The sequence below is a fragment of the Aulonocara stuartgranti genome (assembly GCF_965226115.1).
Source record: "Aulonocara stuartgranti genome assembly, chromosome: 17".
Lineage (NCBI taxonomy): Eukaryota > Metazoa > Chordata > Actinopteri > Cichliformes > Cichlidae > Aulonocara > Aulonocara stuartgranti.
The window spans coordinates 27,895,066-27,921,131 of NC_138953.1; the positions used below are offsets into that span (position 1 = coordinate 27,895,066).

Consider the following 26,066-nt stretch of genomic DNA (forward strand, 5'->3'; position numbering starts at 1 on the left):
TCTTTTTCTCATTGTGCAGAAGCTAATGAATTTTAACTCTGATTCAGTAACCACAAGATTTTCTTTACATGTCATGGGGGAAAAACACCTCTATTCGATGAAAGTACTTTGAATTCACTGTCTGGTTTTTCTTTTTTCTTTCTTTTCTTTTCTTTTTTTTAGCTTGCTGGATAAAAATGGGTTCCTTATACAAGCAAGTACGAAGATAAATGTCAAAACTATTTAGTGAGCTTTACTCTTCAACTCCTTTAGCAGCTGTCTCCATTATAGAACAAAACCTTTTTTTTAATTTGCCGGTTTGTGTTTCTCAGAGAGCTTTCACCTTGTCAGGACATGCTTGGCTTTTGTTGCTGTAATGCTCAGGTCTCAGTTTGACTGCCAAAATGTTTTCAATATTTATTGAATTATTAGTACATCTGGAACTTTCTTAGCCTGGATAACAGCATTGTTAACAGCAGTAAAACCATAACTAACAACTTCTTTCAAAGGGGAAAAAATTAAAGCATTTTTAAATAAGCTTGTATCTTAAAAAAATAAAAGAAAAAAAGATTTGATTGGTGACTTTATACATGCAAATTTTATATCAAGAAGGAGCACTGAATAAATGGGTATTTATATAACGCAAAATAAGTGCCCAAAAAGTGTCCAGCGGCATTGTTTTGACAAGGACTTCCTTTATGACTACAGTGTACCCAACTTCTAATATGTCAATTTTCTTAACATGACTATGAGTACACTGTAATCATATGGAAGTACAGCCAACAACTGTGACACTATCATATTAATATGGACAAAATCTTTCCAGCTGAATATACTGTTGAATATGAAGAATTAAGGCAAAAGGCGGTTCAACCCAGTATTAGCAAGATGGACCTAATAAAGTGGCCAGTGAGCGTATATTTGCTTAATAAACATAGCCATTTATACTTGTGACATTTTCTAGTCTCTTTCCAAGTATAACAAGATACTACAATTAGGGTTACAATAAAAATGAGTTTGTTAACCTCCCAAAGCCAAGTCATCATGTCGGTGTAAGGACAGAACTTGTGTGGCTGTTAACAGTAGTGCTAACTACTGTAACTTAAATGCTAAAGTTATCTGGCTAATGCTGATGTTTGGAAAGCCTAATGTGTACTTTCCAACATCTTGTAGGATGGTTAAAGAATGGTGTGTTAGCATGCTGACATTTGGCAATTAGCTGACCCTTAAAGTGATTGTGTATGGACTGCACACAAGTTCCTTGTACTCTTGTCCAGCACATTCAGACATCCATTTTGACTGGCTCTGTTTTACAAAAGTGAAAGCTGTGTCTCAAAAAATTCAGGAATGTGACAAAACCTAAAATGTCCATTTTGTGCTCTTTTATAAAGAAAATAAATCTAGGCCTTTCATACTGACATTTTCTTAGTGTATTAATTATAACATTTTCTTGATGTAGCCTACGGTATACTCAACACTCAACTTTCTTATTGTTATGTGTTTAATTAGTTATGTATTTATTTATTTATTCATTTATTAGGATACTAAACTTCTTCGTAAACAGCAAACATATGTTTTCATTTCTTCATTTAGGGCTCCTATAGACGGTGAGGCTTTATGTCTTAGATCAATGTGGAAATGTAAGGGAAATCATTGCTCAATCTATTTACTACATGCTCACTGAGTCACAAGCTGAGAAATTATAAAGGACTTGAGTAATAACCACTTTAAAAATGGTTATTACACAACCACTTTGATGGACGAGTTTAGACCAGTTTATCAGGAGGTTTTTCACTTTGCTCATGTTAAAACTGAGATGAGATACCAGAAAAATATGTAGAGCAACATATATCGAGGTCACTTCATACTTTTCACTATCTTAGCTCAGAACTTTGTATGGTCTAAGCTTTCAGTTGTACTCTTTTTCTATTCATTCGAGTATGTTAACCAGCAACATATCACAGTAACTAAAACAAATATGTACTTTCACAAATAACATTGAAAATAGTTTTCCCTGTGAGCTGATCTCATTATGATATCTGTTCATTGAATCCAGTCGTATGATTTCCTAAAGTTGAAAAAAAGGTTTGGAGTTGTCTAAGCAGCTTGTAGATGCTTGGGCATGCAAAGAACTGAGGTAAAAAGGGATCTTCTATGTTGTAACAGTTGGTAAAGAGAGCACTGACTTGGAACTATATTAATAGAAACCGATTGTTAGTTTAAAAAGAATGACAATAGATAATGACGGTTTAGACTCTCAGATTTTTAGTGTGTGGCACTACATGTACTCCATATATTTTTCACATGTTTAGTATTCTCTCTTACTTCTTGGCAAAAGTAGAAAGGTTCAGGCTGCTCATACATGCAGTTAATAAATAATTCTGGCTTCCTTTTTAAAGCCTAGACTTTTGTCTCTCAGTTTAATACAGTTTTATTTCTTTAGAGGTTTTCTTGCTAATGCTTCTCAAACTTTTTCTGTCATGCTTCATTTGAGAAGCCATAAAAAGTTTATACCTCACTTCACATAACCTTAATCAATCATTAAAAAGTTAAAACAAAGGGCAACAAAGTCCATAACTGATTGGTTGTTTCCTTCATAGCTTAACTACATAAGTAGTTTTTTTCTCTCTTTTCTTTTTTTGCACAATGCTAAATAAATTGTGGCTCTGTGACTCACTGGTGAGTTTACTCTAAATGCTGAAAGGCTATCTGGTAAAAGCAATGAAACAATGGGAGGAAAAGAACCAGACGAGACTGTGAATCAGAAGCTATTCGTTGTTTTACGCAGAATTCATCCAATTTTATTTGGGTCATCATAAAAATTGAGGAAGTAACTATGTTGGTTAACAACATCTTACAGCTGACTCACTTTATAACCATCATCTTTAGGATTTATGGACTGGAAGAAGATTTTGATTTCCCCACTGCAAGAATATCATTGAATCAACAGAAACAGACTTGTAAGAAAACACATGAAACACAGGAAGACAAACCTTGCTAAGGAAATGATGGCATCTGAAATAATTGCACATTGGATTCACTAGATGGCAGCACTTTACAGTTAACAAAGCAATATTGAACGGCCTGAAGACTTAGGCACTGAATATCAGTGAGAAATGTAATACAACACTGTATCAACAGTGTTGTATTACATAATAATAAGGATCTTTACAGTAAACTTCCCATAGAGGGAAAAACAGGGTTGTTACTAATAACATTAACAATATATCCATTCTATCCAGATGTAAAACAGTATGTTATTGCAGTTAGTGCGTATTTATAGTACCAAGGCATCTTACTGAAGCAGCTAAATATAATTCAGCTATTATTCATTTTATTGTTTAAATTTGTGCTTTTACTGTTATGATACTGTAATAGGGCTACCACACTTTAGTATGTCTATTTTTTAATATAATTTATTATATTGTAACATAATAGAGATATCAGCATGTCAGTACAGGAAAAGGTGAAGGTATGCAGTTATTAACATTGGCACCACATTTCATTTAGTCAAGTCGAGGTTCTGCATTTGTTTGAGTTTGCTGAAGTTTGCATATTAACCCTCCCTTAGGTTTGCTTTTACTTACATGTACTCATATTTTTGATTATTGATTTTACATTTCAGCTTTTTTCTTCTTTTTAAAGATGACTTGATACATTTTTTTCAGAGTTTTTGTATTTAAATGTATTTGCCAACCCCTGGTGTCTGGTGAAAGCACAGTATCTTCCCCCATTTACCTTTCCATTTGTCTTTATTATCACTTCTGTTTTGTACATTTTAGTATTTTTATTTTCTTCTTTTAGTCAGTTATTGTAACTGCTTTGTTCTTTTTCCTACTGGACAAAATAAAAGTCCGCTTTTATGTCTTATTGCTTGATTCCTAACACCTGGATAAAATAAGATAAGTTAAAATAACATTTTGATGGACATTATATTTATCTTTTCAGAACATTAATTTTAGTTTCTTCTAACTGAAATGAATTCAGATCATCTGAAGGAATATGTCATCCGCAGAGACTCAAACATACAAACTTAGCCTTACAAGGAGCGCTCTTTTGTTACTCACGTGTTAAATCTTATGACTCTGATTTATCACAGCTAGTCAATGACTACCCATACTGTTCACATGATGTCCATTACAATAAATGTAATCAAATTATGAGGGACAAATTAAGGGCATGCACATGTGAAATTAAGAGTGTGATCCTTCTAGTTCTCCTGCATGTGACACTAACCGTTTAATACCAGATTAGATAACTTTCAGGCACTACAGAAGCAATGAGCTCTCAGAGAGGGAAGCGGGATCAATGCACAAATTCATTCAGATTAGAAACCAGTTTATATTTAACTTATATTATAAAAGGCCATTTGTTGAACTGGTACATGTCATTTTGGGGGTAGCATGCAGCAGAACAATGATCTAAGCACCGTAGACAGCCTACAACAGAATAACTAAAAAATAGAAGAATCATCATGTTGCAAGCAATGTCCAGATCTCAACCTGACTGAAATGCTGTGGCAGGACCTCAAGAAAGCTGTGTGTATATGAATGCCAACAAACCCCAATCAACTGAAGCAACATGGGCTAAATAGAATCCTGTGAAAATGCTTTTTATCGCCATCTGTGACACATTTATCCACCTATTTTAGGGGGTTTGAGTTTAGCATTAGAAGACCACCTAAGATAAAAACCACACAGTTTAAAGTGGTCATGTCAGGATAAGGTTATGCCTAGGAAAGAAGTGGCTATTTTAATGTTATTGGTATTTTTTCCTTGAAGTCAATAATAAAAAAGCTTTATAAAAGTCTCACTGAATGCACAACAACATTTAGATTGGACTGACTGTTATGATGCTAAATGTATTTGAGATTTGCCCTTTGCTTTGCAATAAACAACCAATTTGACATGACAAGACAAACATAATGGACTTGCACCCATGTAGGATTATGACTTGAAAGTGAAATTCAGAGCAATTATGTAACACTTAAACTTTTGCAATCAATGCTCTGCAGTGTTAAAGTAGAAATACAAGTTGTTTCAAATTGCTGGTCTGACCTCGGCCTTTGAGTAGTAAGGAGAATGATTACACCCGAGTTGTTTTTATACAGACTGATATCTCTGGAATGCAAACTACTACCTTCTGTGAGGTCGTCACAAAGCTGGAGAAGCTGTAAAATCATACCCTTCCAGCACGAAGAAATGCAAGTTTAAGCTGCCTTTGCCAAATATTTCCATAAATGTTGCTTTGTGTTTGTGGTTTTTGCAGAAATGTGGATTGCACAACACTTGACATTATATTTCTTCATTTCCATTTAATACTTGTACAGCTGCTGTTATTGTATATATATTTATTTATATTTCTTCATACATTCTTATATATTTCTATACTGTGTATTTGTGTATTGTGTATTTTGTTGTACAGTTATTTTATTTTCAGCTTTAATTTATATATTTTATCTTATTCTTTCCCAGTTAAATTTACCCTTTTTAATTTTCATATTTATGGTAAATGGTAAATGGCCTGTATTTGTATAGCGCTTTTCTAGTCCCTAAGGACCCCAAAGCGCTTTACACAACCTGTCATCCACCCATTCACACACACATTCACACACTGGTGATGGCAAGCTACATTGTAGCCACAGCCACCCTGGGGCGCACTGACAGAGGCGAGGCTGCCGGACACTGGCGCCACCGGGCCCTCTGACCACCACCAGTAGGCAACGGGTGAAGTGTCTTGCCCAAGGACACAACGACCGAGACTGTCCGAGCCGGGGCTCGAACCGGCAACCTTCCGATTACAAGGCGAACTCCCAACTCTTGAGCCACGATCGATTTATTTCCTATCTTATTCATAGCCTTTTTTTTCTTTAGGCCACGAGCAGTTGTGTAAGCATTTCACTGCATATCGTACTGTGTATGACTGTGTATGTGGCAAATAAAATTTGAATTTGATTTGAATATGTTGCTCTCTTTGCAGAGCACGTTCACTCTAGCTGGTCCGACTAATTCTGAAATCCTCTTTGTGAACATGACGTGCTGATAGAAAGCAGGATTAACCCGTGCATAGAGAGCGGGCAAGACATAAAGAGAGCTCCAGGAAGCACTCAGCAGGACAGTGCCACTCACTCACTCAACCTGTATTCAACGCTCAGGGCAATGACTGCTTTATCCCAGACATAAGTACAATATGGGGCTGTTACCGTGCTCTTCCATCATTTTTCCACTGCCCTCCTCTGTCATGACTGAAAACCTCCACTAAGATTTCGAAGACATGAGCACAACAGCCTCACCAAAACAAAGTGCAGTTCCTGGCATTTCCACAGCAACACCCTCTCACTGGGAGAATCTCCAAGGTGACGCCCTCTATTGACACGCCTAGAGGTGGCTGGAGCCTTTTTTGTAAGCAGGTGCATCCTGTTCACAGACAGATGGTGTAGACTGAGAAGGGTTTTTCTGTTATCTCTGTGGGAATACCTATGTGTAGCTTCATAACCTGACTGGAGAGCAGCATCAGGGTAAACAGAGCAGACAAAATGGAATTCAGATTAGATTATCAAGAAACAAATGAAGAATTTGCATTTGGAAGTCACTAACTTTTACGGAACTTGGGTGAAGACATTTATATAAATCGAGGGGTTTAAAGAAAGCAATCTTCTCTGTTTTGGCCTGCATGTTGCTTTCAGCTCTTGGATATCTTCTCTGATATTATTAAGTTGAATTTCAATGCAAGGATCTGTTATTCCAAGTCTGGTCTTGGACAAACAATGGAGGGGTTTGGGCATGAGCACTTTCGAGAAGGAGAGAATGAGAGCCAGCAAGCGGACTATCGAAGATTTGTAGGGGACACTCAGCGCTCATGTAACAATGTTTCATCCCGGGAATTAAAACGTTACGTCCGGCAAAGCTCACACGGTCATGAAACTGCAGCTCAGCGATACAATGCCACACGGATCCAGGCTGGTTTAGGCCCAGAGAGGTAGGTGACTGGGATAGAATATGAAAAAACAAAAAAAACACCTTCAGGTATCAAACTAGACAGTATTTTGATTCAAATACAGCTGCAATTTCTCAGCTGCAAGAGAAAATTTATGTCTTGCTGTTAGTTACCACTCTTGGTGATGTACGTTCAGCTCACTCTTACCAGCTGCAGCTTTGCAAGGTTGCTTCATGTAAATAATCTTTGTGTACCTGGAACAATTTACATGTCCACACACACACTTTGCAAATGTGCTTGAGGTTAAATCATGCTTTCAATGTGCTGCATTCTTAGTAGTTTGGAGGCCATGCAGACAACAACACTGAGTTTATGGGCAGGCGCTAATACAATAAAAATGGCTTGTCATAGGTTGTCATGTGCTATTTTTAACCTGGTCCTTCTGCCCCTTGTACCCACCCACACACTCACAACTCTTTGATGCACCATCAAGGCAGGAGTGAGCAGCATGCTGCAGGGAGGATAAACAAGGCTAAAGCAAGCGCTTAGAATAGCTACAGTGCATAAAGGAACCACTGACCCATATCTGCAATGACCCACATTTAATTTGACACACAACACAGAGAAGGAAAAGGATCCCCCCTGAGTCACCTTTGCAAACATATCTAGCAACTCTCGCCTTGGATTAACACAGAACAAAGAAGGACTGTCGATTTAAGGGCATAAAATGTGATTCTGAATATTGTCTGGTGATAATATCAGTCTCAAATATTTTGTGGATCAGAAACAACATCTATACAGTGGTGCTTTAAATTTTGTCAACCCTTTTCTCTAATTCTGCAAAAGTACACTCATCACAAAGGGAATGGTTTTGCAGAAAGTGGCCAAAGACTGTGCCCATCCTTCATGGTTGATATTTCTCAATAACTTATTTTTGTTAGTGTCATTGTCACTGCTGGTAGTAGTACTAGACACCCCTTTAGGCAACACAGGTCCTTCAGGATGGCACATCTATGCGTTCTGTTACAAGAAGGTTTGATTTGTCTCTCAGCACACTCTCAAGAGCGTGAAAGAGATACTGGGAGATGGGCTGTTTCACAAGAAGGGCTGGAAAGGGCCATCTGGTTCTTTGTGTGATCAAGAACAGAAAGAGCACTATCAGAGCTGCACAGTGCTGGGCTGTGAGCACAGGTGCCACTAAAGGACATCAGGACCTTATGGCATGCTTATATATGTCTGTTTCTGACAGTTTGGTCAGAAAAATGTATGAGTAGCTTTCTGGAGGTTCTTGCTTAGTTCCTCTTCAAACAAAGCAGCAGATAGAGTTTAAGCCATTCTGCAGCCCAGTCCAGTTCTCCTTGTGTGATGGCTCAACTCCTTGCAAGGAAAACATTCTTGTGACAATATGTAGAGGCTCCACTTACCACTTCATGCTATTAGTGCTGACAGAGATACGGGTAAAAAGCAAAACTAAAAAAAAACAAAACTCAGGAGGGATAAGCAGAGAGCAATGGTGTGTGGAAATCACCTGCAAAACCACTCTGTTTTGGAGGGTTGTCTTGTTGTTGCCTCTCCAGTGTACCTGCAACATTCACTTGCACCAAAGCAGATGAAATTCACAGTGGTTTATGCTGATCTCCAGAATCTCAACTAACTTTGTGTTATAGTGTGAAATCAATAATGCAAATCTAGAGTAAAGTGTTCTCAGTCAATATGATAATATGGTGTGATGGATCAGAATGGGAAGAGTCCACCATCAGGACAGCACTGAACAACAATAGTGTGCATGAGAGGGCTTCAAAGAGAAAGTAACTGCCCCCTAAAACAAACACCGCAGTTTGCTAAAGATAAAATGGACAAGCCAGATAGCTATCAGAGTAATGCTGTGTGAATGGATGAGCTCTGCATGTTGTCATAGAAGGAACAAAGAATGTAGAGGCATCTGGACTGAATCTCCAACCCGGTGTTCTAAAAAGTCCCCCACTCAGATAAGAAAGAAGGTCATTTTTTGGAACAGGCACGCCAAAATCCCTATCTCGAGTCAACGGAAATGCTTAGGGTGGTACCTAAAGCAAGCTGGTTAAGGCAACACCAAACATCTGGGAGCTGAAGCTATTCTGTACAGAGCTATGGGGAGAAATTCATTTAATTCACGTGCAGACTAATCAACAGTTAGTTGCAAACATTTGGTTGTAGCTATTGTTTCACAAGCAAGTCACGTGTAAGAAATTTTCTTTTAGCGCTCATTAGGCTTTTTTCATCTAGTTTGATGAAGGTTTAGGTCATATTTGCAAAGCAATAAAGACCTTTTAACAAGCTTCACAAAATACGTAAGAAATGCTGTTAGCAAACATGCTGTTATGTTACATGGACATTTGTGTTGAATGTACAAGTTTAAAGTGAACAAAGCATTAACTTCTGACACAGTTCAGCCACCCTGTTATTGATAATTAGCCATTTATTTGGCTGTGAGGTGCATGAATGAACAACTCAGCCTGTTTCCTGAAAGTCTGGAATATATCTAATAATAAACTGGAACATACTTGACGTTGGTGAAGTCATCCATGTGAAAAACCTTTTTTGACTGTGCCAGACCTGGTTTGGGTTATTGTTAAAGAGCCTAATTCTTTCCTTCCAGAGAATACAAGACACCCACCATCATATATATAATTGGATGAAAGTAATGCCATGCAAAACATTTATGCTCCTGGCAATACACTGTCAAATTGTCAAGAAGTGTATGGATGCATACACTGACTGTATGGAGTAGTTTGATGTTCCTTATAATTTCAGTTCAGTATAAGTGGGTGTGTACTGAACAGTTTTAGGAACTATTTGGCATCCTTAAAATAGACATCCCTACTTCCGTTGTAGTTGAACTTGCTTGATTTGTTAGAAATCAAAACACCTATAGATATGTTTTCTACTAGTAAGCTGTTTTCTATGTTTACTTTTAATGACTATGTCACATAGAGTAAGGTATTTTTTTCAGTGGTAGAATTTTGCATTCTTAATAAAAAAAATTGTAAGTAAATAACAAAAGATCACAACATTTGTTCAATAAAGGTCCTTTCCTTAAGTCAGCATAGCCAGCCTGAGTTACAGTGTGTTAAAGTATTCAAATGTTCAAATGTTATCATGTGAATGAAATGTGGTTAGTGCTGGCCTTTCATTGCACTTAATCCTGTTAAGAACCTTTGCATGTGACCAAAATTTAAATTCAAGGCAATGTTTCACTAGGTTAAGGATATTAAGCCTTAAAAGTCTCATCTGTATTTCAACCTGATATGATGAAAGAACTGTCTATGGTCACCTGATTTCCACTTTCACTTTGTTAAAGTTCATGCTCACGCACTATGTAGGATCAATCACCATTCAGGCTTCTGCCTTATTCTACCAAGCTTGTATTTACACCAATATCCTATATTTAGTAGTAACACATGAGGATGACTTACACATAGACTATAGTTTGCTAATTACACACAATTAGAGATTTTACCAACAATACAAAAAAGGGGCTATTTTTAAGCGAAAGAAAAACTGCCAGTGTTTAAAGCTGAATATAAAGATTGCCTGGTTATTACTGTGATTTGTCACTATGCTGTGGGCAGGCTGACAAAATGTTAGTGATAAAACTAGTCTGGCTGCACATCCGTGTAGTAAACGTTTCACCTGAGCCCGTGTTGCTACTTTGATTCCAGATATTGTTCCTGATTTCAGGGTCACAGGAAGCACAGGGTTAAACTTGCCTGAAGGGGAGAGGGGATGTGACGCTGCTGCTAATATATAACACCAACACGCACTGTCTGAAGACAGCGATAGGCAATCACTTCTTGACTGGCTTCATCGCTGACGTTTACATCTTGGAGCCACAAAAGACTGCTGTTTTTCTTTTATTTTTTTGGCTAAAAAAATCCAGTTTGTCTTTCGAGGTAACGGGAACAAACTGCTTTCTGTTTTAATTGCTCTCAGTCTACAGCTGGAAAGTTACCTCCTTTTTGGCCAGCGTGGGCATCCGCTCAATGAGGTAGCTAGCTAACCGTAATCTGCAAAAGATGTTGAGTTTACCATAGCAGAAAAGATGCGTAGTTTAAATTGCTTTCGCTTACCGGTTTTAAAGATATAAGAAGCTTGTTTTAGAGTGTCGGGAGCCTTGTTTTTTTTCTCCCACAAGCGAAGCTAAAATAAGAGAATAGCTAATGCTAAATGCTAATGGTTTCTCCCACATGTCTGCACGTATAGTTCAGCATATAACCAGGATGCAGTGCGTGAAAACTTTGGGATGTGTGTTTTCGTTTTTGTTTTTGTTTTTATAAAATAACTGTTTTATTGTGAGCAGGATGTTTATTTTATTCGTGCAGGCATTACTCTTAAGGGGGCAATATGAATATCCACGAGAGTATCTAAAACTGAATCTGACGCTATTGGGGAAAACATTATTTGTGTTAAACATTAACGACTGATTGACTTGGCCAGCTTATCAGTTAATTTATTACTTATAATTACTGCTTAGTGTTTAGTACAAGTACAAGGTGGTTGTTAAAACACTCGTGGTGATAAGGCTTTCAGTCCTACGTATACTGGTAATGGTTTACTATTACTTTAGGTTAATAGCTTGACTCGACAGACTGACTTCATTGAGTGATTATGTATTTTTGAACAGCTAAATTATAACGGTGTTACTCACATAATTTTAATATTATTAGACGCAATGAACTTGGTTCAAGTAGAAGTAAACAAACTAAACTTTACGTTTCTGGAAATGCTAGATAAGGTCTTGCAACCTTTATGCAACCACATGCTTTAGGAAAATGCAACATATGCCACTGAACGCAGCACCAAACTCGCTCAAAAAGTCTTCTGAAATATCACCGATCGCCTGATATACCAGAGGGTTTATTCAATATAGAAATGGACCAAAATATTTACCAAGTATTAGAATGCGTTTTTTTCCCGACGTGGTTTAAATACTCAAACGCCAACCTTGGGAGCAAGGTTCACCTGTTAGCTAACGTTTGCTAAGCCTAAATGAGTAGTGATTTGAAACCCAAGGTAATTCATAAGCATGTGAGCTAAGTGTTGCTAAAATGTAATAATCCGTTATAGCTTCTGGAAAATGAGCGATGTGGAGGGTCCTCGATAGCATGGATAAGGTTACACGGATGATGCATAGTCGCATCTCTGTATAAACAAAGGCAGGTCTGACTGCCATGTTTTTGCTAACTCCCGGCGTGCAGCGCAAGCAGCTAATGTTTGCTAGCTGATAATGCAATGTGGGTCACTAGGGGAGTAAACGTTATCGTGCAAGTGTAGATGACACGGCGTTTTGAGGTTACCGTGTTCTTCTGACATTTAATCCAAATCTTTTAACTCTACTGTTTTGCATTTCATTCCTTGAAAATCGAAAGCATGCATGATTGGCTAATATGGAATGGTGCAGTTATATGTTAGTGGGTCACCCGGCCATGGTTTCCTTCACACGCGATGGTGTGGAGAGTAGTGCACCGTTATCTGCCTCGTGTGCGGTTTGTTTGGCATTAGATTAGTTATTAAATAATAACGTGTTTAATGTTTTTATTACACATCTCCCTTCAGCAGAGACTCGATTTTTATTTTAGTTTAGTGAGTTGGGGCTAAGCTGTGGTATTTACCCGTAGAAGTGTTGTGGGTTTCCGAGTGTCCCCTGTTTTGGGTTTAAAAGGTGATCTCATCTTAAGTACCACCAGCAAGGTTGCAAGTTTAGTACAGGATTATTTATGGGGGAAGCACCTGTCACGCAGGTGCACTGACCCCAGGCTGGCTGGGGATGTTGATGTTGCCATGGTTATACCTTCCTGTGAGAAGGTCACCCACCAAAGCTCTGCCTGCACAGTGGCTGTGCAGTCTTCCTGCAGAGCGTCATTACACTGTCTGTAGATGAACATCCTAATGTTGAGTGTTGGCGTTAAAACAGCTGATTGAAGTGGCTTTGTTTTGGTCATTTGACAGCATGGCAGATTACCTAATAAGTGGTGGCACAGGCTACATTCCCGATGATGGGCTCTCGGCACAGCAGCTCTTCTCCACTGGAGGTGGTCTAACATACAAGTAAGTTTCCCTTCATTGCAAAGTTTTTGTTTCGTTTGTTTTTCTTGAAAATGTTTTCATTAATTTCAAAGTAAGGTTTCCTCATTTAAAAAAAGGAAAAAAAACCAACCTTTTTGCGAAGTTGTGGGTGGAGTGTAAGCACCAGTGCTTTGTAATGGCCAACACGTTTTGAACCGGCAGATCTGACCAACAGTGTGTTGTCTCCGATGGTCAAACGGCTGAAGAGCTATGCTCTAAAGGAGATGGGTTGACTTACAAGTGAGTAAAAGAAAAAAACAGTCACCTTCAAACTGAAAATCCTTGATCTATCTAAATAGTGAATTCATAGAGGAGAAGCAAATAATTGTTCTTCTACAGCAACTTTACTTTGACTGCAACAAACTATATCAAAAATCCCATGAACCGCGGCGCATGAAGGCAGATGGTAGATATAAGGCTTTGTGAAATTCTTAACTTGATTTGGGTCATGGGAATGAAAATTGCTTTCACGGGACATCGCTGTTTTATTAACTTCAACTAATCATCAAAGTATGTGACCTCTCCTGTAAATGCAGAAAGCATGATGGAGCAGCTTGTGCTCTTTAGCATGAATACTTTTGATAAAAGCACTCATTTCTGACCTCTTGCAATTCTTGCACTCCTCTGCTTGACATTCTGATGACATGCTGTATAGACACGCACATGCTGGATTTTGTGTAGACTTATTTTCCTTCATTAACTCTTGTAAATAGCCTTTTATTTTCATAACCATAAATGAACAAAGCAAGCTAAGTTGTAGTGGTTGTTTGGCACTAAACAACCAATTTAATCTTGCCTGCATTCATAAGTTCCCTATAGTGCGTCACGTGTGGAGGGAAAGGTTGCAAACGTGACTGCCTGAATTGATATCATGTGAATTTCAGGGGTAATTGATAAGAATGAAATTCAGATCAGTTTCTCGACCTCCTAATTAACGCAATGCAGATAGCTGACTCAGCATATATAGTCCACCTAAAAATTATTTTTTTATTTTTTTATTATATGAATGAAAAAAATATTTGATTACAAACTTTTTTTTTTTCTTGGAGGAAATAGTCAAACAGGGAAACTGATACACAGTTGCAGGAAGATAGAATCAGATTTCTGTGAGTGGCAGCTTCCTGCTATACCAGATGCAGCAACCTTGTTCTGAATGCGACGTGTCAACATTTTGCTCCAATCAAGTCTACTTTCACACCTTTTCTTCCTGTAATGGCCCTCAAAGTATCAGTGCACGACTGCCTGTATACCGACTGTCTGTTCAAGGAAGTGTTAAGAGCACACAAATGAGTTTTAGATGCCGACACTGTTCAGTACATCTACAGGTTCCTTCCTGTACATGTCTCTGTTCTAATGCAGCTTTCTGACACAAACAGGGTATTTACTGTGGTTGCATATGAGGTCACTGCCATCCACACAAAGCTACAGGCTTTAATTAACCCGTTTAATTCAAGCTATATAAATAAATGTGTGAACTTTTGAGACTTGGAGCCGAGTGTACACTTTCAAAATCATTTTAAATGTTAAAGCTGGTAAGGAGAACTTGCATGGCAGCATTCTCCTAGAACCTGATAATGGAGTGGGGTCACACTTAGCCAAAGTTACCTCAGGCTAAGGATGGAATATTTTAAGCATGACATTATGATCTTTAGGTAGTAATGAAATGTTTCTTTGGTAGTCAGTTTTAATAAAGGGAGGTGACTCTGATACAGAGATCTAACCTATACCAATTAACTTTAATAATAGGATTGTAGGGTGTGGGCACATAGTGCTGTACAAACCTTGATACCTTCAGAGCTTCGTTTCTGTGCTTTGTCTTTCAAAATCAGTGTCAGTTTTACCCTCAACCAAGCTCTGAAATCTAACTAAAACCAAAATAATATTAATAATAATAATACAGTGCGGCTAAAACCTGTGATAATACACACAACTATACAACTTCAGTGCCAGGGAAAAAGCTGACAGGTGAAGGCCTGTTGTGGCCTTTGGTTTTACTTTGAAACCATTAGCATGGTAGATTTGTCTACATTTAACATTCAAATGCAACCTGTGCGATATGGCCGAGCCAGTGTTTTCTTTAGGAGTCAAAGCCAACACGGCAATCAGGTTACTGCTGACTTGGGGTCAGCAGTAAGCAGACAGTATAGTCTGTGTGCTGCAGCTGCGGTTTGTGGCTTCTGCTAAATGACAGCAGATGTTCCCTGGACATTTTGCTTGTCCCGTTTTGCGCTTTAAAGTGAGGGTAGGCAAAGCCTTCTACCAGATTTCTCTACTCCTGTTCTCAGTTAGACCCGCTTTATGTTTGTGTACTGTTACCTCATAGTTTCCTCCAACATTCACTAGATGTATAAAGCTTCACTTATTCCTCCTTATTTCCATTTGTCCCCTGCTTCTTCCCCCCCCCCCCCCCCCTCTCTCTTACATAAACATCTCAAAAAACCCACAAAATACATATAGACTCGAGCTGAAAAATAAACACATCATTCCCACGTCTGGCGCTCGCTGCTTCACTCATCTTTCTGCCTCTTATTGTGTTTATACAGGCCAGGAGCTGAAAAGAGGTCAACTGTAGCTTTTTACCAAGTAGAGGGCGCACCCAGCTGCACTTAGTGTCTGTACTCAGCCGCAATGCCATTTTGTAATTTTCTGGGAACCACGATGTGGTGCAAGAGCGTCCAAAAATGGGTTGTTGTCCTTGGTTAAAATATTACACAGAAGGAGAGGAGTGACTCTGTAGGAAAGTGACTTAAAAAAATTATTACAAGGCCTTGATTACAATCAGAAGTCTATTCACATTCTTTGATAATCTAAATAGTTCTGTTATCACTACAGATCAAAAACTGTAGTACTTTTATTAGTTTGTTCAGTACACCCCATTTGCTTTGAGATACTCCTCAAAGTTGTGAAATCCTTTAATTCATCTGGTTTTCTTAGGGATGCCATTACAAGCTTTCACTGAAACATATAGAACACCATCTCCTGGAATATTTCTGAGGTGTTGTTGGAGTTTTAGACCTCACAATACTGCTAAACTGCTGCTATTAGCCCCTTACTTTGCACTTTGCTTATGTCTTTCAGCGATTTCCTGATTTTACCTGGCTTCATCGACTTTACCTCTGACGAAGTGGTGAGTAGCGTACACATGTGAACAAGGAATCTGAGTCATATTTTTGCCCTTTTAAAACAGTCTGCATCTTTTGGTCTCTTTCTGCTTTGCTATTTTTTTTTTTTTTTTTTTTTTTTTTTTTTCCCCCCCCCCAATGTGGTCACCCACTGGCTGCTCCCTCACCCTTGTGGTCACATTTGTGTCCGGTTAGTTACTCATCTTGCAGCAGGCAAAAGGGGGGTTAATCTCAGGGCTTTACGGGAAATCCCTCTCCTCTGCTTCGTCTATCTGAAGGTTTAATTTAGTTTTAATCTCTTTCTGTTTCCTTACGAGTTAGAGTGCTTTCTTTACTATGGGACATATTTGCCTGGCTGCCATATTATGTTCTAGTTGTTTTCTCCACAGTCTTGGTCTGCCCTAGTTTTTCTCAGGATAGTGAACCTATTCATGCTTAAATAACACAAATGCTTGCACAACCTTGAATAGTGAATAAGTCTAAATACTTTGAGGCATAGAAGCATGAAGTAGTGCTGTGTGTTGAGGGTGGTGGTGTTTTGGGACATTGTTTGCAGTCATGGTCTTCCTCACATTCTTTAATACCTCACAGTAGAATTTAGCAGGTTGCTGCAGTTGTGTGCTCTGGCAAAGTGGCGTTAGGCATTTTCTCTGGCCTTCACCATAAACCTCTAAAGAAAACGCTGCAAGCACCCACTATAGTTTATGTCTACATCAGATACTGTTGAGCCACTTCCCTGGTTTCCCATGTTAGTGGAATGTTATTATTTTCACTCTGCCAGTGGATTGAAACGAAATGTGCTGGTTGTTTTGGGAATCGGCGATAAGTAAAAGTAAACCTGGTCGTTGGACACTGTAGTGTGGCTCATCCCTATTTTTTTCCAGACAGTGTCATGTTTCTTTCCCTGGTAGGAACAACAGTTGCAGTATGTTACGTCAGTGTCTTTTAATTTGGAGGCATTTCATATCTAATATGAACTAAATCTAAAGCTTAAAATATTTTTTTTAAGCTTAAAATTGGCTCCATTGTTTTCCCGTTTTTATAAAAGTTTGCTTGTATTAACCTTGTTGTGTCCTTCTGGTGTCTGATGTGAAGGATATTTACAGTGAAGTCCTTCATGGCTATCTAGTTCATTCTGCCCCCTGGTGGACCACATGCAAAATATTCAATCCCCTATTTTTTTGTCTTTCAGGACCTGACATCAGCACTGACTAGGAAGATTACATTGAAAACCCCTCTCATTTCCTCCCCCATGGACACTGTGACAGAGTCGGCCATGGCAATAGCTATGGCGGTAAGAAAGTAGCATCTTAAGGACACAGTTTTTTATTTTTTTATTTTTTCTGTAACTGTTTAATCAAAAAGCACACATCTCATTCTTTCTTTCTTTCTTTTTTCTTTTAAAAAATTTGGTAGCTAATGGGAGGCATTGGCATTATTCACCACAACTGCACACCAGAATTCCAAGCCAACGAGGTCCGCAAGGTCAAGGTAAACTGTGACTGCATACAAATATTTATACACATTAAAGGGTGCTAACTAGAGCAGGGCAATATGGCCAAAAATATTTATCACGATATATATATTTGAAAATTTGCGATAACGATATAACTGACGCGAGACAAAATACAACTCCACAACTTCACTAGCGCAAAAAAAACTCGATCCATTTATTTTCACTTAAACAAGCAGCTGTTTTTTTTTTTATGTGCATTAAAGCTATATAAAAATTATCCACTGAAGTTAAAAAGAGGTGCTTTGCAACATTAAACTGCAGTGTGCCAAATATAAAGTCAAATACGTATTTTTCGGACCATAAGGTGCACGGGATTATAAGGCACATTAAGCGAAACAAAGCAGTCGGATAAATCAAACTTTATTCAACTCATACTTCTTGCTTCCTCCACTTCTGTACCATTGATTCATTAATGCTGTATTCTATCACAGCTGCTCTATTCCTGTGTTGTTGCAGTATATTAATGACTATTAGTTTCCTGTCTTCATTTATTTTACAAGTGATAGCAGAGCTGTACGTTTGAATGTTTTCAGAAATCTCTGTCAGAACATGCTATATCAGGGGTGCTCACACTTTTTCCGCATGTGAGCTACTTATAAAATGACCAAGTCAAAATGATCTACCCACTACAAAAATCCAAAACATATACTTATTTATAAATATATTGAGGATTCTTTATATCTACAATGTATATACATGCATAACCGCAATATCCAATATTTCACAACACAATTAACTATGTAAATTTTTTGTCATTACCTGAGTTTACTCTGATGACTTGCACTGAATTGAATCAGCCAGGGATGCATAGTCCGGACAGTAGCTGCTGACGGCCAGGTTTAAGAGAAAAAACCGAGAGCTAAAAATTGGAGTTAACTCGCTGACTAGCTTGTCAGTTTTACTACACTTCGCGCCGCTGTTTGCGCATGCGCAGCGACCTAAGCGTCAGAAAAAATCTGCTGTCATCTGACTGGCTTCCCTGTATCAATCAAGTGACGGGATGGATGATAGGCTGGCATCTATTTTTTTAATGCCATGCGATCTACCAATACTACCTTTGCGATCGACTGGTCGATCGCGATCGACGTATTGAGCACCCCTGTGCTATATCATGCTTAGGTAACTAGCAAAACTAGCGAGCTAACTTCCGCTAACGTCCTGCTAACTTCTAACTCCGTTAAGTGTAATAAATTCTGTTCTCATGGATGCCTGGATGTTAAACTTAATAGACATTCATACACCTGGTAAAGCAGCAATGCTGATAGTTTTATTAAAGATGAAAGAATTTAGACCGTTTTTAACTCTCAGTGATGCTGCAGTGTTCGTTTGACTTTGGGACCTGAATTGGACGGAGTTTAGGACCCAGATTACTCCCAGATTTACGAGCGCCTTAGTCCGACAAATAATAAAGACGGCTGCTTGCATGTTCTACAACAAAATGTGCTTTGTTGTGTATCTGACGGACAAACGCCAAACCAGTTCCACATCACTGAAGTGGCACCACTTTTACAAACTAATTCTGGTTCATCCGTTTCACTCAACAATCCGCTTTCTCCTTTCTCATTCTCCGTTACCGCCATGCTTTTTCGGCCATGTGCGTATGAAAACAAAGGCACTGCGCATGCGCGCGTTACCCATAATATATCGCGATATTTTAATTTCTTATCGTTGCCTAACATTGTACCGGTATTACTGTGAACGGTATAATATGGCCCAGCCCTAGTGCTAACCTTTACCTCAACCAACATAATTCAGCTGTTGTGTGATTCATGCTCTTGACTTTTCTTGTTATGGTGTCCCATCTTGTCCCTATATAGGCTATGGTAATGGCGTCACATGTGTGTTATATTTGTGTGTGTGTGTGTGTGTGTGTTACTTACTGTTTTTCTGCTGCTTCTGCTCACGATTTTTTTTTTTTTTTTTTTTTTTTGTGTAGTGTGTTTTGGCTTTTGCTGTTTTTTTTTTTTTGCCACATTACCGATGTACAGTGGAAAATAATTGTTTTGGTTTCTGTTGGCTTCCAGAGGTTCGAACAGGGTTTTATTACAGACCCAGTTGTTATGAGTCCACGCCACACAGTCGGGGATGTGTTTGAGGCCAAAGTTAGACATGGTTTCTCTGGTATTCCTGTCACAGAGACAGGAAAAATGGGCAGCAAACTGGTGGGTATTGTCACCTCCAGAGATATCGACTTCCTCTCTGAGAAAGACCGTGGCAAGCCTTTGGAGGAGGTGTGTGTTCTTGTTGCTTTTAAGAAACTCTGTCATTTATAAAAACTTGGCTTTACCCGATTATTTTTACACTGACCCCGTCTTCTCTCAGGCTATGACTAAGAGGGAGGAGTTGGTAGTGGCTCCTGCTGGTGTTACACTAAAAGAAGCCAATGATATTCTGCAGCGCAGCAAAAAAGGTGAATTTAAAGAAAAAGTATTTGTGTAATAGATGTTGGACTTCTTTTTGGTTATTGTATTTTAATAGCCCGACTTTCTGTGTAACCAGGCAAGCTTCCCATTGTAAATGATAACGATGAACTGGTGGCCATTATTGCCAGAACGGATCTAAAGAAGAACCGGGAGTACCCCCTCGCCTCCAAAGACTCACGCAAACAGCTTCTCTGTGGTGCTGCTATCGGAACCAGGGAGGACGACAAATACAGACTGGACCTGCTGGTGCAAGCTGGAGTTGATGTCGTTGTACTGGTTGGTGCTTTTTAAAAAGTTAGATTGTGGTCGGTGCTTTAATAATGATCGGTCACATCACAGATACTTGGATGTATTGTAGAGAAGATAAATCTTTATTGTCATTACAGTCATAAAAACTGTCCCCCATCGGCACTACTTAGAAGATTCATTTCAAATTTTAGAGCAGCTTGTAGCTAAATGGCAGCCACTGTCAGTCACATGGCTAATTTCTATAATTTTCTCATTAAGAAATATTTCAGATTATATTTTAATAGTTTTGGAAATTATTTTAAGGTTTGTTTGTTTTTGTTTTTCTTACATTATTGTATAGCTAAAACATATTTTAGAATTCATAAAAAAACAGTACTATAAACAGCGCAATAAGACATCTAAATAATTAGCCTTGAAAAGAAAAAAAAACTACTGTAGTAAACTTTAAAAAACTGATTTTTAATTGGAGGTACTAACGTTAAGAAAGTATTAAAACAGGGCACTTACATTGAAAGGGATTGAACTGGTCATTGACTGCATTTTAAAACTGACACTACAGAGTGCTACACAGAAATTGAGATGCAATATGAGATTATGGGGTTTTATTTTAACATTGACATCATTTTTAAAATGCTAAGGGGTCTGTCGGTGATTCTAGTGTTAAATGGCGACAGGATGTGAAACCTGTGTCATGTTTTGGTTTCACTGAAGAGCCTAGCAGTGTGGCTGTTGTTAATATTGGCCATATAATGGCAGGTCTGAAGCGCCTTGAGGCGACTTTTGTTGTGATTTGGCACAATATAAATAAAATTTGATTGAATAGATCTCGAAAAAGAGTACAGGCACTATTCATGCATGGTGAGAAACTGTCAGACTCCGTGTAGAACACTCTACTGTAACTAAACACAACTAAATGGAATGGGTACCACCTTGTGGTGCGATTCAGTATTGCAGGTAAATTACAAACTGATGTTATAGCCCAAATCATACTTCCTGTTGCTGTGTTTTGTTTTAAAATTGTAGCTTAAATGTTAATTATTACAGAGTAAAATTCTCAAGGAGATATGTGACTAAGTCCACAAATAAATCCATGGATCCGTGGGGTCTGCCCCCTAGGGGTGCAGAGCCATTGTAATGGGGGGGCGGTATGAAAGGGGGGGGAACAACAACAACACTTGGACACTGCTAGCACGGGGCACCTACACAAACGCAAAGCAGGAGATGAAGCATAGCTGAATATGTTTCCAAACCAACTTCATTCTAAGCCAAAGACTAGAAAATATGGTGAAGCATATCTTCCCTTTGGCTTCACCTGCACAAGTGCCAAGGTAGGTCTCCCTTGCATAGTTGGTTTTCCCTTCGTCGGGAGCAGGCGTTGGGCTCTTCAAATCACACAGTATCCCACATTCTTGATTTTTAGTTCACAAACACTTGTTGTAATGACTAACTACTCCTGACATTTTGGAGATGATAGCTCTTTATTCAGTAAAGTTACAGCGGGATACAAATAACATCAGGCTGATCCTGCCGCAATTTGTTCCCCCTGTCTAAATCACGGACAAACAGTATCCCACAGTTGTTTATATTTTTAAACCCATTTTTTTTTTAAAAAATGTATTGATAGCAATGTTGAATATTATTAAACAGGAAAAAAACAACCACATGTAAAAAAAACACACGGCGACGCCATTCAAATGTCTGTTTTGACTTATTAGGTGTTACTGTATTTTATGGTCTAAACTTATTATGTTTAAACCATAAATATTTTTTTATATATATTTTCTTTTTTTTTTTCTTTTTTGTTTTTTTTTAGGACTCCTCGCAAGGCAACTCGGTGTATCAGATCAACATGATAAACTATATTAAGCAGAAGTATCAAGAATTACAAGTGGTGGGAGGAAATGGTGAGTCTGTTGGTGTGGGGAGTGAGTATTATGTGGCTGTCCCTTTATGAAAAGTAACATAAATGACAACAAAATAAACAGATATATATTTTTTTGCACACATTTCTTGACAGTTTTCACTTTTCCACCTTTCCTACAGTGGTCACAGCAGCCCAGGCCAAAAATCTGATTGATGCCGGCGTGGATGCTCTGAGAGTCGGCATGGGCTGCGGCTCCATCTGCATCACACAAGAAGGTATTCAGTGTGGAAACCGTGATATGATGATAGAACTTAAGTGTAGTGATAAGTATTTATAAAAAATTATGCCGATCCTTTTTCCGGCAATGAGCTTTGCTAAGATGAAAAGGCCATCAGTTGCTAGTGGAAACTAATACCCTGAGACCACTCCTAGTTGTCATGGTGATTTGCCGAGGCCTCTGTTCTGTGTTGCCATGGGGACCGGTCTCATGTTCAGACTAGGTCATGTTTATACTAAAACAAACAAACGAACAAAAACAGTGTTTTTAAAACAACATGGCAGTCACCTTTGATGTGTTTTCTACTTTCTAGTCATGGCATGTGGACGACCCCAGGGGACCTCTGTGTACAAGGTGGCAGAGTATGCTAGGCGTTTCGGTGTGCCAGTCATCGCTGACGGTGGCATTCAAACTGTGGGCCATGTGGTGAAGGCTTTAGCTCTCGGTGCATCAACTGGTGAGGTTTAAGAGATGGCGACGTGCAGTTTGTTCAAGCTAATATTTCATATAGGTCTTTAGAAATGTCTGATTTCTATACAGTGGAGCTGTCTTTCACAAGAAATTTGCTCTCACTCCAGTTATGATGGGCTCCTTGCTAGCAGCCACAACTGAGGCTCCTGGAGAGTACTTCTTTGCAGACGGTGTGCGACTGAAAAAGTATCGTGGTATGGGCTCCCTGGATGCAATGGAGAAAAGCACAAGCAGTCAGAAACGCTATTTTAGGTATGTGTGAGGTTATTAAAAGCTACAGCTATTGTAATATTGTGAACCACTGGGATGTATATGAATTTGGTGATATGTTGTCCACAGTGAGGGTGACAAAGTGAAAGTAGCCCAGGGTGTGTCGGGCTCAGTCCAGGACAAGGGTTCCATTCACAAGTTTGTACCATACCTGATAGCAGGAATCCAACATGGGTGCCAAGATATTGGGGCAAAGAGTCTTTCCGTCCTTCGGTGAGTTGTGTGTGTGTTTTTTTTTTTTTAAGGTTATGAGATGCTTTTATAAGCAGTATGTATGATGGTGCTTGTATGTTTTATACAGTTCCATGATGTACTCTGGAGAGTTGAAGTTTGAGAAGCGCACCTTATCTGCACAGGTGGAGGGTGGTGTTCATGGTCTCCACTCGTAAGTGCAAAAACCCACAAAAGAATGTCTTTTCTTTTAGTCATATTTTAGCTACTTGATATAAACAGTGTAGAGTGTAGACTGTATATAAAAGATGGGCAGCCGTTTCTTAATCTTTCTGGTTTCTAAAGAGCAGCAAACAGAAAAAAATCAGAGTAGAAGTCGATAAGAAACTGCTGCTGCTGCCTGCCTGATGTTACCTCAGAAAAGATGAGTTTCATTTTGTAATATGTGAGCCCACTGAGAGAAATGGAGGGTAAAGCATGATACGCGGTAGCACAGACAGTGCCCATGCATCCTTTCATGAACTAGCTGATTTGGTGTTTCTTTGCCTCCACAGATTTGAGAAGAGGCTTTACTGAACAGGGGTGTGACATGTGGATCACCCAGTGCACAGGACCTTCCCAATCTTACAGTGACCAAATGTTATATCGCTACTTCTGCTAGAACACATGCCGCCAACTACACCCCCTCTGCAGCATCATATTCACTGTTGCTCTTTCTGATCTTACCCGGCTGGTCTAGAGGGAGGGGGGAAAAGAAGGGGGAGGAGGGGCATCGCAGCGAAGTGTGAATTTTCAAACTGACACCTAACTCTCTGAACACCTTGGATTTTGCACTTAAGAAGCAGAGCATCAGGGTCTTTGGAAAAACACACACACCTGTATCACAGCTATACAGCCCGATCCCAGTTATATGTGCGTGTCGATGGCAGTGAGAGAACAAAGGGGTTGAATTAAGAATAGTGTGCTTGAATGTGTGATATAGTTTTGTGTATGTGTGTGTGTGGGGACAGACAAAGTGAAGGTGCGCTATGTTTATTTGTCCTGTTTCTGTTAGTGAGCTGACAACAGTCATTGTGCGCAGGTCCCATCAGCATCCTTTTTTTTGTCTTTATTTCTTAATTTCCCCCTGATGTTTACCTGCGAGTTGCCTCAAACATCCCATTTTGGAACCAGAATAATACACACATGCAAACAACAAGAGAAACACTTCTGCTCTATTTGTGCAGCGTGGCAGTCGATCACGGCAAACATCATTACAGGTATGCGCTGCACGAAGAGTAGCCGCTTATAGTTGAGCATTCATTCACTCGGTGTATCGTGCAGTCAGAAATACACGGCCATGGTAGTCATCTGGTCAAGTTTGTCTCCTCCAGTGTCAACAGTAGATGGAGGTCAGACCTGCAACCTTTTTATCTTCGTGAATATTCATTTACCCCTTAGACATACTGAGCCGAATAACCAGTGTCCCATCTCGATGTGTAGTGTTCATGTGTTGAGCAAGGAGAGGACCAAAATCCGAAGATCAGGTATATTTAAAGGAGAAAAAAAACAATAAAAATGTGTCAATCAAAAATAGTTGAGTTTTTTTGCCCGTACTTTGAATACTTTTAGATATATTAAAAACAACAAAAGCTTTATATTAAACCTGTATAGTCTCGGGGAGGGGGGCTTTGAAATGAGCATGAAGGGTTTTTGATATGCATGTTTTTTTTCACTAAGCCAACCGTGGCTGTATTTATATTCTGCGTTAATTGCATACATACTGCCAAGTGTATTTACACTTCGTTTGACACTTCTTTTATAAGTTAAAAACCAAAATTGGTGCAACAAGTTGCTTCTCACTTGTTTGTTCCTGCTCTTTTCACGTCGTGGCATAGTTTCTCGGAGTCTTAAAGTGTCTTTTCACTGGAGACATGCCTTGAAACGGGGGTGGGTAACAGCTGTAAGACGGCTATGTGAAAATGCATTGAAATGCATAATGTTACAGACCTTCTTGACTCCATTTCTTGCTTTGAAACAGTCTCATTGTTTGTTTTTATCGTTAAGCTTATGTAGGAGTAGGTTTATTTTCTAACATTTTCATACAAAGTTATGTTTTTGTTTTTTGTGGCCCAGAGTGTAAGCAAGAATTGTTTTCCTAACTGGCTAATGTATTACACCCTGCGCAGGGTTCACTTGACTAACATGATCTTGCAGCTGGGCTGAATTGCAAAAAGTACATTAAAATATATGGAGACTTGTATACCTGTAGTTGGAAATGACTGCTGCTTGTTTTCAGTTTCCCCACCTAAAGTTGTAATTCAGGTTTTTAAAACGTCTTAAGTTGTCAAGTACAGAGTCCTGTTGGTCCATCTAAAAAGGCACAAATACAGTTATTTGTAGTTTTTTTTTTTTTTTTTGCCTTATCAGCCTCACAAGCGTTGCCAAAACACAGCGGTTGCTTATGCAACTTGCAATCTAAATGACAAGATAACTGCAATTTAATTTTTAATTTTTTTTAATTTTAATTTTTTTAGATGGACTAAAAAGACTTTGTATGTAGTAAATCGTTTAGGGGAATTTGAGGACTGTTGTGTCAGAACATGTTTACAGTAAAACACTCGACAGAGGAACGTTGCTTTTGCTGTTCATCAAAGTAAAAAGAATAAATGAATAAAACCATGTATGGGCTGTTGTCTTTTTG

The 26,066-nt window shown here is 38.8% G+C and overlaps 1 protein-coding gene across 7 annotated transcripts; it reads left to right on the forward strand.

Annotated features, from left to right (window-relative positions):
* The first annotated feature begins 6,425 nt into the window (after nucleotides 1–6,425).
* Nucleotides 6,426–26,046, forward strand: impdh1b (IMP (inosine 5'-monophosphate) dehydrogenase 1b). 7 transcript variants are annotated; one of them, XM_082511917.1, is made up of 16 exons: nucleotides 6,426–6,957; nucleotides 12,904–13,002; nucleotides 13,183–13,260; nucleotides 16,099–16,147; nucleotides 17,335–17,436; nucleotides 17,559–17,633; nucleotides 19,683–19,889; nucleotides 19,981–20,068; nucleotides 20,158–20,357; nucleotides 22,144–22,234; nucleotides 22,374–22,469; nucleotides 22,785–22,928; nucleotides 23,050–23,194; nucleotides 23,282–23,425; nucleotides 23,514–23,597; nucleotides 23,938–26,046. In XM_082511917.1, exons 1-16 carry the CDS (start codon nucleotides 6,746–6,748, stop codon nucleotides 23,957–23,959), a joined length of 1,836 nt encoding a protein of 611 aa, XP_082368043.1. In that variant the 5' UTR covers nucleotides 6,426–6,745; the 3' UTR covers nucleotides 23,960–26,046. The 7 variants fall into 7 exon arrangements, with proteins under 7 accessions (XP_082368043.1, XP_082368044.1, XP_082368045.1 ...); XM_082511919.1 differs by lacking the exon at nucleotides 6,426–6,957 and adding an exon at nucleotides 10,650–10,942; XM_082511920.1 differs by lacking the exon at nucleotides 6,426–6,957 and adding an exon at nucleotides 10,650–10,847.
* Nucleotides 26,047–26,066: the final 20 nt, after the last annotated feature.